General features: G+C 42.0%; 1 protein-coding gene across 1 annotated transcript in view; it reads left to right on the plus strand.

Annotated features, from left to right (window-relative positions):
- Positions 1-10575, plus strand: part of LOC6605703 (Ig-like and fibronectin type-III domain-containing protein 2) — a 68655-nt gene extending 58080 nt beyond the window's left edge. The window contains exons 11-18 of the mRNA XM_002030483.2: positions 5698-5851; positions 5932-6049; positions 6458-6650; positions 6708-6954; positions 7221-7899; positions 8534-8850; positions 8928-9172; positions 9685-10575. Of these exons, the coding sequence (XP_002030519.1) occupies positions 5698-5851; positions 5932-6049; positions 6458-6650; positions 6708-6954; positions 7221-7899; positions 8534-8850; positions 8928-9172; positions 9685-10053 (2322 nt within the window). The 3' untranslated portion in view covers positions 10054-10575. The remainder of the gene's footprint in view (positions 1-5697; positions 5852-5931; positions 6050-6457; positions 6651-6707; positions 6955-7220; positions 7900-8533; positions 8851-8927; positions 9173-9684) is intronic.
- The last annotated feature ends 2490 nt before the right edge of the window (positions 10576-13065 follow it).

Consider the following 13065-nt stretch of genomic DNA (forward strand, 5'->3'; position numbering starts at 1 on the left):
AGACATATATAAAAAATAGAAAATGAAATCTTACCCCCAGGCTGTGATAAAAATTACCAAACACATGGCGGATGAGTAATATTCGCAGTTAAGCCAATTATTCAATTATTTATTTAAGTCCTTGGCCATCGGCTAAATCTCACTAAATGCATATATCGATGGCCATTGTTTATCCATTGAATCGACTGAAATCAATTGGATTTTTCCCGACTCTCCCAACGAATTTCAAGTGCATTCCTCTCTATCCAAAATATTCAGCTTAAATTTAGTTCTATATGTATATAATATTATATATATATAGATATAAACTGGCAAATAGTTCTGGTTGGCCGCCGCCGCCGCTAATCCAATTCAGTATAATAATCTTTCAACTCTGTCCAAAAAGCATCGATTGAAGGGTGGGATGGCCAGGTTTAGATGTACGTAGAGCAATGGCAAAAGTTTTTGACGCCTTTTCAACAGGGGGGCGGGGCTGGGGGACTTATGGCCGCCATATGCACTGGCAACGTGCAAAACGTGACTATAAACTGTTAAAAATTGCAGCCGATCCACTAAAAAATACAAAAATAGATGAAGAAAAATCCCCAAAAAGAGTAACCAAAACCAGACAACGGACCAAAGTTGGCTCTGGCTTTGCCATTGGCATTGTTGTAATTTTCTATTTTGTTGCAATTTGTTGTTGTTTTAGTCATTTTATTGTTGCAATTGTTGTTGTTTTTGCTATTTTGTTGCATTTGTTGTTGTAGTTATTGGCCGTTGTTGTCACACATCAACGCGCTTTGCTGGCAGCTGGGCCTGGTTGATGTTGCTGCTGCGATGTTGTTGCTGCTGCACTGTTGTTGCTGCTGCTGCAGCATCAGCCATGGCCATCACCAGAGTTATTGGCCTCGAAAAACTCGCAAATGCTAAAAAATACAGCAATACGGCAACAACAAAAGAAGCCTGGCCAGAGTTTGTCGCGTGTTGATGCGCACAGAAATGTATTTAAAGTGAGGTCGATGTTGCCGTTCTTGCTGTTGTTGCTGTTGGCATTGCTGCTACTGCTGCTGCTGCTGCTGCTGCTGGGGGCATTGCAACCTGTCGTCGACGACCTGCCAATGATGCTCCAGCTTCGGCGGCTTCATGGGAGGTGTAGTCGTGAGATACGCTTAGGGAGTCCAATTGGTACTAGAAAAATACTCAAAAAAAAAACTAAAAATGCTTAAATGCTTAGCAGTAGCAGTAGATTATGCAATTAACTGATTTATTTAAGAACTTTCAAAACAACATAAAAATATTTTGTATCATCATCACCTGAGCAACCCGTCAAAGTTTATCTTAAAATTTACAAACTTTGTGTTAACTTAATTTCTATTTATTTTGTGATTTTTTGCATTGATGTATTTTTCTATGGGATTCATTGCTTATTTTTCTCATCAAGATTCATTGCCATTCGTTTGATTAAATATGAATGATGATCATGAGGTGTGGGAATCACAGTTTCTATTGACAGCTGAAAAAAAATGAAAAAAATCCCCTTAGCAAGCGTGACAGAATCTTTCGTCACGTGAGCAACTCTACACCAGAAAACCAATCGATATGGAAGATACTGTGCGGTGTCAGCTTTGGTTCGATTTTTTTTTCTTATACTCTGAGCTGTTTTTTGTTGATTGTGTTGTGGAAAATTCATTCGCCCTGTTGGCTGCTTACTTTTTCGTTTTCCCTCCACTTTTTTCTTTTTTGTTTTTAGTTTTTTGTTTTATTTTTGCTTGCTTTGGTCAGCAGTGCACGCAGCTGTTGCGGTGATGCTGTTGCTGTTGGCTTAACTTGGGGCTGGCTTCGGCTTGGCTTAAATGCTTTTCAGTTTTGCCGTTTTTGCGGTGCCCCCCCCACCATCAGCATCACCATCGCATCGCCGTTGGTGTCAAATGGTTTAAACGCGCCTCGCGACCCCTTTTGAATGGGTTATTGTATCGCATGTATATCTATAAGTTCGTGGCTATCGGGGGAAACTGTACCCCAGCAGAAGGCTGCAATGCGTTGACTCAGTGTGACACTTTTATGGACAAACTTAATTGCTTTTGGACGTGTCAGAAATATGTAGAGAATGGGTACAAAGTAAAACCTCATTGGGCGACAAACCGCTGGGCCAAGACGACTAATGGCTGGCGGAAAAGTTGTGCTCAAACTAGCAATCGCAATTCCACCATTTCGATATTTAAAGGTAATTTCGCCGGCAGCCCGCTGTGTTTTTGCAACCCTTCCTGATTGAATCAGTGCCAATAATTTGGCAATTTCTATTCGTCGCCAATGCACGGCCGGCATTGTGTCACCAGCAGCATCAGCAACAAACAGTCCCACAAAAACATTATTCGAATCTACAGGATATTACATACCATCAGGACGAGGGATGGCGGCGGTGTGGGGTATGGGAATGGGGGGATTTCGGGAAAACGGAAATAAAAGGTTTTCCTCCACAGTCGCTGCTTTTCAAATGATTCCTCTGTTGACGCTGGCCGAAAACGAACGTAACTTTTGTGATGATTTTTAGTGCCGCCGCTCCGCGTTAGTTGGAGTCGGACTATTTCCTATTTGTGTTTGTGTTTGCCAAACACACGACCATAAAAAACTTTTTAATATAGCCAGCAACACTGAAAAGTAAGGAAAATAAAAAAACATTGCGAAGGGACTGACCACGATGCCAGAAATTAGACACATTAAATATTCTGATACAGCTGTGAAGGAGCCAAAGGGGTTTGGGCCACGGCGATTATGTGCTTTGTCACTGCAGTCGACTTCGGGCCAAGACAACTGGTAAATGAGCGACGAGGGACCTAGTTTTATGGCCGGAATGTGACTCCCGTTAGGGGGAAGGACTTTAGATACAGTAGATAAACACTTGAAACAAATTTGTATGCTTTTATTATATATAATTCAAAGCTATATTGAATCAAGGATGACCATTTTTTAGGTGCCCTAAAATTTGCAACAATAATTATCCAATAAAATAATAGACCCTTCACGAATTAGTCGACTATAGACTAAATATTTGTTTTTGCTTTAAAAAAAACCACCCTTAAAACCCGTAGTATATTCCAGTGGAAGAAAACGTTAAAGGGATCGCTAATTTAGCGTTTAATTTCTGTAAGTGCACAAGCTTAGTACCGAAGGACATCGCGCTATGCATTTTGAGCAGCTATTCGCTCGAGTAGTTGCTGGGGACGACTCACCTCCATTTCTGGAAGGTAACCCCATTAATTATTCAGTTAGGACCAGCTCTTCATGCCAATTGTGGCACATTTAAGTTGCGGTTAATGTAATTACGAAAGGGGACTGAAAAAGCAAAGCGAAATCGCGACACACACAGGACACACGCCCAACTAAAAGTCCTTTGGCTGCTATTAGTGTTGCCCTTTTTTTTTTGCTGTAAGGGCTGTCGAGAGCATAATAAATCGTTTTTCCCTTCTTTGCCTTGACAATCTTTTTCGGCTTTGAATTTAATGCGTTTTAGATAAGTTTCTAATGGAAGGAAATTAGTATTGAGCCAGGCAATTTATTCTCTCGGGCAGTGGCCACTAAATTCTAGTTAGTTTATCGCAGACTACCTGTGTCAAATGGATGTCTCTATCTCTGCCTTTAACCCCTACTCAGCTTCCCCGTTTCGGACGGGTTCTGAGGTTAAAATGGGTCCATTGCTCGGCATTTCATATTTGACACAAGTTGTCACAAGCAGGGCAAGCAAACCCCGCTGAAATTGAGATTTACGACTTGACCCCCGGCATGACCAAAAAAAAAAAAAATAAAACAAATACAGAAAATAAAACCTCTAACCATAAGCGAGATGAACCTCCATACATATTTAGTGAGGTTGGCCAAACTGGCTCCACGAACAGATGTCCAACATCGCTCTGACATTGACTTACATACTCAAAATGACTCGTTACGCCGGATAAGCTCATCGTGTGATGCTGCTGCTATTAGAGGCGGCTGCTCGGGAGGAGGCGTGGCACTTAAATCAAATAATTTTAGCGCATTGCCAGCACTAAGTAGCTGAAATAACAAACTCTGTTCTGGTCGCCGATGACGTTGATGGTGATGATGATGATGCCGCCACGGCTGCTGCTGCTGCCAAGCTGCTGATAAAAACAAGTTAATGCTGCCCCCCAGAACTGACTTTGCTTTAAAAACAAACAGCGCTAGGCCATAAAACGAAATAAATTACTTAACGCGCCGCATTTTTTCGCACTGGCCACGCAGCCAAAAATGCAATTAAAGGCCAAAAAACCGCACCGCGACTGCGACATCTGCAGGAGATTAAAAAAACGAAACAGAATGAAACAACGCAACAGCAGCAGTAACAGCAACAGCAGCAACATCAGCGCAGCAGCAACATTAATTCAGCAGCAACATCAGGCAGCCAAGCGATTCGGTGTGTAAATGATTGAGATGGTTTTAAGATTGCAGGGTATGATGCAAAGATTAGGACGTTAGGATTTTATTATAGCTTTGTGAAAAGAAGAGCAAAATGGCATAAATATATCGACTTTGTATACAAAAAATGTGTAATACTTGATTATAATAATATTAATAAATAATAATACTATTGTCTTTAATTTTTTTAGAACTTGCTGACAATATTTAATAATCATCTTATTAATTTTACAAATCCAAGCCTATTTCTCTTTTTTCACACTGTCTCCATAGTAAATTATTAAACAGATTCATTAAAATAATCATTTCAACATTATTATGAGGATTACCCTGAACAGAAATTTAATACTTTCAATCCCAACCCATATGCCTCCCAATTCCCACAGGGCAGCGCATCTAGCTGCCCCCAAAGCTGTAACACCAACAGATTACGCTAACGATTTTTAATGTGGATTTGCGCGAAGTGGGGTTTTTTGGGAGTTGGGGTCACGTCGGTCACATGCATAGACCAGAGTCCGAGATATAGCTGTCAATTTCGAGGATGGCTTTTGAAACAAAATAGCGCCAGTGCGGACAGTGGGGACATGGAGCTGGAACTGGAACTGGACCTGGGACCAGAATCACAGATGGCGAGATAGGGGCAGGCAGAAAAGCCCGATGAGTTGAATGACTGCGACAATGGCACACTGCGAGTGACTCTGATGATGATGCAGCTGGTTGGATTGGACGCTGTAGGAAACGGGGTGTGCTGTCATTTTGTGGGCTAAATACCACAAATTGCGCTGCGTGGCAGCAATTACAAAAAGTACTAATCATGCCGACATGTCTTTCAGCGAAATCAAGCCAAACCACAGCCACGAGCAGACGACAGCAGTGCAGACTGGACAAATTTTTTATTCGTTTAAAGGGAAATGGAGGACTCTCAATAGGAGGAGTGGAAGTTTGGGGTTAATTGGAAAATTAAAGTGCAGTATATGGGGTATATGGCTGTGTAAAGATGTATCGCCGAGTTTTTAGGTGATTTATTATTGACTAATAATGGATACTGGTTGGAGGAATATAAAACATAGCAATTTTTAAGATACATTATTAATTATTAATAAGATACAAGTCTGAATACTTTTATATTCAATTTCGATTGATCTCTATATTTAAGGGTATTTGCGAGTCGACTCTGTTTTGCTCATGATTCTTGAGTTCACTTTATTCATTGCAAATTTCACACATTTTTTTCTCGTTCTCGTTAACGTCTCGTCGTCGGCTACTCACATGCAATTATACACTTAGGAATTGACCACCAATGAGACGAGTATCGATTTGACCAATTTGGATGCGAATGCCTTGTACCGAATTACGGTTGTGACGCGCGGAAAATTTGGCACATCGCTGCCGGCATCCATGCTCTTGCTGAATACAACCGACCAACAACGGACCGGCGAAGGTGAGTTGGCCAACTCAGATCCAAAATTTGTAGATTTAATTGTTGTGCGGTCTCCTTTCCTATGTGTGTGTGCACTGCAGCCTGGGGAGCCCCCTCACCACCCCACTCGCTGACTGTGGTGGCCCACAGCGCCACCTGGATGCAGCTCACCTGGCAGCCTCCGGAGTACGCCCATCCGCATGAGAGGATTACCTACAGGTGAGCAAGGGGAACGCGCCTTAAGCAGCCACTGCTAAAAAATTGGCGGGCATTTTCAAAAAGTTTTTAATAGTTCAGTTGTTACATACGGATTTGTTTTAAATCTACAGTAACAATTTCTGTTTTTGTTTTAGTAAGAAATGAGTTTGTTTAAAAAGCCATTTTTGGGGACATTTTCTTAAAGTAAATGTTAATAACTTTAATTGCATAAACTTTGAACTATATATAATGATTTTTGAATTTATGAATTCATTTTTGAGTAATTTTTCAAAAAGGTGGCAAACATCATAAATTATTTAAAGGCCATTAAAGTGTGTTGTTGCAGGTTTTAAAAACCAATTTGCAGTCTTTTCTCCGGTTTGGTCGGGATCTAAGACTCCCTCTTCCCCTTTTTTGTTCCTCCTGCAGAGTTTACCACAAGGCCATGAGGGCCGAGCAATTCATAAAGATTGAAACGAAGCTGGCCTGGCTGAGGATGAACAACCTGAAGCCGAGCTCCCAGCATGTGCTCTACGTGGAAGCTGTCGGTGAACGTGGTGATTCCCTGCCCTCGGAGACGCTGGTGGCCTGGACGGATCCCGCCCTGCCTGCTTTCGTGGATGTGAGTGCTCACTTCAGGCTTTATTTTCGGGTTAACTGAGGTGTACCTTACTTGCAGCCCCCCACTGTGCATCCGGCGGACAACATCCCGGAGGGCGGTTCCATGACCATTCTCTGTCTGGCCTTCGGTAACCCGGCTCCCACCATCTCGCTCTACGTGGGTGGACATCTGGTGCGGCAGGACGCCTCGCGGCACATGGTCACGGTCATTCACAACGTGTCGGCCGACATGGAGCACGTCTCTTGCTATGCGGACAACGGCTACGGAGTGCCCATGCAGGCCACCAGGAGGGTTAACATATGCTGTAAGTAATACAATGAGGGTTAATTCGCTTAGCTGCCTTATAGTGTCAAGTGTCCTTCTGCTGCAAAATGTAAAATATTGCAAGTAAATACTCACATTTAAATTGCATTAGAAAATATTTATTTTAAACTAATTCCAGAGAGGTTCTAAATTTAGTTTATTTTATTATTTAATTTTATAAGCGCAATCATAGAAAATATTTTCTTGAAATAATTTGAAGTTTTAAAAAAGATTGGCAATATAATTACTTAACTTTTTTCCTTGTAGATCCTCCAAAAATCCAGGCTGCTGGTATCACCGTGGCCAATATTGGTGATGAGATCGAACTGCGGTGTACCGTAGACTCCAAACCGGCGCCCAAGACAATTTTCTGGAGAGAAAAGGATGGAAGGGTGCCCGTTATAAATGGCGGAAACTATTTCATATCCGTGAAAGCCAATGAATCCCGACCCTCGATATATACAATGTCGTTAAGAATCAGCAAGCTGCAGGCCAACGATGTCGGCGATTATTTCTGCCATGCGGATAATCCCTTCGGAGCCACCACCACGCCGGTATCGGTGCGTATACGCAATACGCCGGCGCTCAATCACAACGTTTCCGAATGCTGTGCGGCGCAAAATGTTTCGATGGCTTGTCGCAGTGCCTGCAGCTATTATGTGGACTTCGATGCTATCGCGGATCGACCTGAGTGCATTGTGGACTTTGACAAGCTGATGAGATGTGCCGCCGATGGCTCGGATCACAGATCCTGCTGTGCGGATGAGCATGTGCCCCGAAAGTGCCTCAATTGGTGCCGCGGTGAATCCGTTCGATCCAAGGAGATCTGCAGTTTGCAGTATGCCCGCACCATTGTGGGTTGCTTTGAGAAGAACCGCGATCGATTGCCTGGACCGCCGGAAAATATTGTAGTGAGCGTGGTATCCGACAGCGAAGTTAATATCAGGTTAGTAAATCTATCAAGTTGTCCTTAAAAAAGTATATTTACGTAAGCTTTTCAATAAGAAACTTCTTTGGAATTCAAAACGGACCAGCATAATATTTTCGATATTATAATGGTAAGAGGTCCCTTGCGTCCTTAGTCCACAAATTTTATACAATCTATTTTCGTCCAGTGCGTTCTACCTAAACAAAGTTTAACCGAGCATAAGCCATTTGGCTTTAAGCCCTCAAACTATGTGGGACACGTTCCAACCCCTCGGCTAAGCTCTTAAACACTTTTGTCCGAAGCGGAAGTAGACTCATCCATTTAGCGCACCAAACCCAATACATTCATTATCCTTCTCTGTGCCTCACATCCACTCATGTGCCTCTGTATGTATGTGTGAGGAGGGACTTGTGTGAGGACTGGGCCACTAATAGACCGCAAATCCATTAAAGCAGAGATTTTTTATCTCACTTTAATACACTCGGTCAACGTCAAAGGTTGATGAGGGCAGCGGACCTTTCAAACTGAACTCAACCTGGTGCCGCATTAAATTTATTAAAATTCCAGACAAGTTGTGTGTGCGCGCCTGCAACAATATTACCGAGCACTCATAATGCGGCGCCGTCGCTCTATGAAAACTATTTCATTACAGATGGGATGCGCCGACAAAGAATCCAAATGCCGTTGACGGTTATAGAATATTTTACCACGAGGCCGCCATTCTGCCGCCAACGTCGAGCTCGAGTTCGAGTTCGGGTTCCCCATCCTCGGATTCAGGCTCCTCGATGGAGAATCCCGGCATGGATACCCTGGCCGCCATGAATAATGCAACAAGTATGGGCAACAGCAACAACGCGATGGCTGCTCTCGAGATACGACGCATCGACGTAAAGGACACAACAATAAGCATTAATGGCCTCAAGAAGGATGTGCTCTACGAGTTGGTGGTGAAGGCTGGCAATAGCTACGGTGAGTTGGTTACCTGGATGCCCAAAAAGCTGATTCAAGTCCTGGGCGAGGTTTTAATTTGCCGACTTGTCTTGCAGGTGCCAGCGTGCTCACAGATCCGATTAGGTTCACCCTCGGCGAGCACCATGTGACCTCGGCCACCAGCAGCTACTCAAGTGCCGTGGGCACCATCAGTGGCATTGTGGCCAGCATTTTGGCCATTCTTCTAGCGGCGGCGGCCATTGTGTTCTATCGCCGACAGCGCTCCAGCTACGGAAAATCGGCCAACGGCAATGTGGCGTTCGAGAATCCCACCTACACCAGGGGCCTCGAACAGGTGCAGGTGTGTACAACGATCGATTGCCATTTTTTCCATCATTCTGTTTTTTTATGAGGGTATCTGCATATCTGCTAAGGGTATATAATATTTTATGCACTGCCGTTATAAATATATGCACAGGCAGTGGCATGTTGTCCTCTAAACCGGTTGTCCGCTTAACAGAGAAAGGAATTCTTTGAAAATTAAAACAGTGGATCGAAAATATCTTTTTATTATTTTAAAAAATTTAATATGTATTGGAACACATTAATAGTTTACTGTAGGCCTACAATATCTAATGGATATCATATAGTCGGCGTGGTCGGCTTTTGTCACCCTAGTTTTTTTTTTTTGCTAAACTGCGAGTTGGCCAAAGTTTGTTTAGTGTTATAATAGCTATATGTTTTTGTGTGCTTTTCGTAGGTGTGTATTTACTTATATTTTGGGTGTTATAACTGTCAATGTCTTTTTCTGCCTCCCCCTTCTAACCGACGACACATCGACACCCGGACATAAACATATATGAACGGCCATAGCTACCCACCGTCACATCGGCCATCACGACGCAAAATGGCAACCACCACGGGATGAGCAGCAGCAACAACAACGGCAGCAGCAACAGTCACAGTCATGGTCGTAATGGCATCGCCGCCACCATGACGACATCCACAACGACAACGGCGCCGACGGCAGCGGCATCGGCCACCTCGGCAGGTGTCGCACTCACGGGGAACAGGCAACATCAGCAGCAGCAACCGCAGCAGCAACTCAAGAGTGCGGCAGATGCGGCGCATCACTTTCATAACCCGCTCAGCAATACGCAGTGCAATGAAGTAAATCCCACAATTTATGAAGAGCTCAAACTTGGCCAAGAAGGTGCTGGATTTAAGAAACTTGTGCCATAAACGTAGCACAATAATAATAACAACCATACAGAGACAGACAGCAACAGCAACAATAACAACAACAGCAACACGGGACACATGACAACAAAAACATGAACGACAACAACCAAGTATAGCTAGCGAACTTATATATATATATATATACTATATATATAGAAATATATACGCTAAATGTAGACATAGGCCGTGTAAACCGCGCGAAGCGCAACCTCAAACAACTACACATACACAAACAAAAACACAGACGATGACAAATACAAGTACACAACCACACACTCACACACACGCACACGTAGACAGTGTGTACTGTGACATCTTTACAGAATGCATTGCGCGAAAAAACGTTGGGTAACATAAATTTTTGCTTGCAAAAATCTTTATTGGGTAGCGTGTAATAAGTAATAAATTTTTAGTATGTAACTGTGATTCAAAACGAAAACAATGTAAAATAATTAACTAATTGGTAACGAAGTAAGCAAAACTGATTGAGAAAAAAATACCAATGATTAGTAAAAATCTATATATGCTAAATGTGTTTTCATTTTGGCTTTAGTTGGGTCTAGAACGCTTGATAAGGTCTAGAAGTTGTGCTAAATATAGTTTATTATTATTAATAAGATTTTGCTTCTGCTTTTGAAATTTTACTTGCTAGATATTATTTTAGCAAATTGATTAGTTCATATTTGTGTCAATGATTTTATTATTATTATTATTTTATTACAAAAAGTTTATTAAGTTTTGCTATGTGCTTGCATAATGCTTTTGCATTGTGTGTGCTTGACTTCTCCAAGTGTATGTAAACAACGCTAGACTACAATATTAAAAGATGCCTGTGTAGGTTCCATCCCTACTGAAAACCTTAACCTTCCCCCCACCCCCTCGTACCGTCCTCGTGTTTACGCCTTTCCCTGCGCTTCTCATTTTGATGAGGACGAAGATGGAAGCTTTGCTCCGCTCCGTTCGCTTCATGCCGTCAGATGTTTGCTCGTGTAATGTTGCATACGTTATGGCGACTAGCACACACACACACACTAGTACATCCACGCGCGCTTGTACCTCTTCAAACACACACACACACTGGCATTATTAGCAAAAGGACGCATCCGCATCCGATGGAGGAGAAAACAGCTAGCGATATGCGCACAAAGTTTAACTTTCATATGTAAATTCCTTTTTATTACGAGTACAATATCCGAAAGAGATAGAGAGCCGCCTGATGGAGGAGTTTTGCCGCCGCTCGACATGATACACTCATAATCCGTTATGATCTGATACTGATACGGATGATGCCATCATAGTGACAGCCTGTGCCGCCAGAGATTATTATAATTTAGTTACCAGCGCGGCCCCTGCGACGACACTTGTACGCCATTCTTTATGCAAAATAAGCAGTAGCGAAGGCGGAAAGTGAAATCCTGCAGATTTTTCGTATGATTGGAGCAAGGCGTGTAAACAGCGATAGAGTAAACTTCATAAATGTCAAACAACGGAAGGCTTCAAATGGTTGAGCACTAAGCAATAAATAAACGGCATCAAAACCATCCAGTTATCATGCAGAGAAAAAATCAGTTCTTTGTAGGCATCTCAGGTTTTACTATCAAGATATATATATAGTTTTCTGTTCTATTTCAGACAGCTATTTAGTTTAAAGTCAAAACCAATTTTATACTTTATTACATTGAAATTGAACCAGATTTAGATTGAGCTGGTGTTTTTCTCCGTGTGTGGCCATCCTTATCCTTTCAAATTCCACTTTAATAAGTAAGCAGGATCCGAGAGTTTAGTCGAGCTCATCAAATGTTGCAAGAGCTCTTGAGTAACTTCCGTTTTTTGATCTGCTGATGGTTTGCTGAGAACGCTGGCAGAGTGCAATGGCTCTGAATAAACGCCGCCTGAATTATGCAACACGTTTAAGTGCCTGCATTCTTTGTGCCCAAACACACATACACACGTCCACCGAAACCCCTGAATCTTTTGTGCATTTTGTTTACTCTACTGCAGAAGGTTCTTGGCTGGTTGCCGCTATAGATGCTGATAAAACTGTTGACAGTCGCCAGATAAAACTGAAAATTTACAAGTAAATGATATTGTCTAGCAACCAGCTGCCCACTTTGTGGCTGATTGCACATTACCTCAGTCGTGGAGTGTCCTTGTCGAAAGAGAACACCTGCTTGCCTTCGTCCTGCGGTGGCCCTAATGAGTTTTTTGCTGCAACTTTTCTGTTATGCATAAATTATAAAAATATATTGATCAATGCAGTTGCTATAGAAGAGGTTGCATTTTGTCGTCGAAGTAAATTAGGTAAGGTGTACTGTACAAGTGAGGAAGAAAAAAGTTGAGGATGTACAAAAAGTTTTACATAATATTTAATTAAGCAGTTTAAGATAGACGTGAACTATTTTCTTTTGAAGAATACTTAGAACCATTTCAAAATCAGCTAAAATTATATTTAAGCTGTTAAAAAGTAAGATGTGTGCATTTTTTTAAGAGGATTAAATATTTCATATTTTTTATGCGTTTCAGGCCAGTTTTTTTAATAGAATTAAAATAGATAGAGATATCCACAAAGCCTCCTATAGCACATAATCTTGTTTATTTTAGTTACAACTTCAAAACTAAATGGATTCCATTCTATTTTCATATACGCCAATCGCATCAATTTTTTATGCCCAGCCACGTCACATGCTCTCAATACTGGTTGTCAGGCAATAACTTCAAATAGATATGACATAATAGATTTAGATAGAGGGCTGTTTTAAAATTTAGATCCATTCGAGAATCACAAATGAAATGAAAGCAATACCGATGGATGGGGACATAAAAGCCAATTTCACAGTATGCCAAGTGATTTATTGAGACAGAGAGCTCACCTCCTCTATGGTCCTCCGCCCCTCGGATTCCCTCATGTATGGTGCTATGCCATGTAGAGCGGCAGCTTTTATTTATCGCTAAACTAATAAATCTTGGCATAAAAATGGAAAATATTGTGTACGCCATGTTGTGCCGAGTCCC

The sequence above is a fragment of the Drosophila sechellia genome, chromosome 3L (assembly GCF_004382195.2).
Source record: "Drosophila sechellia strain sech25 chromosome 3L, ASM438219v1, whole genome shotgun sequence".
NCBI lineage: Eukaryota > Metazoa > Arthropoda > Insecta > Diptera > Drosophilidae > Drosophila > Drosophila sechellia.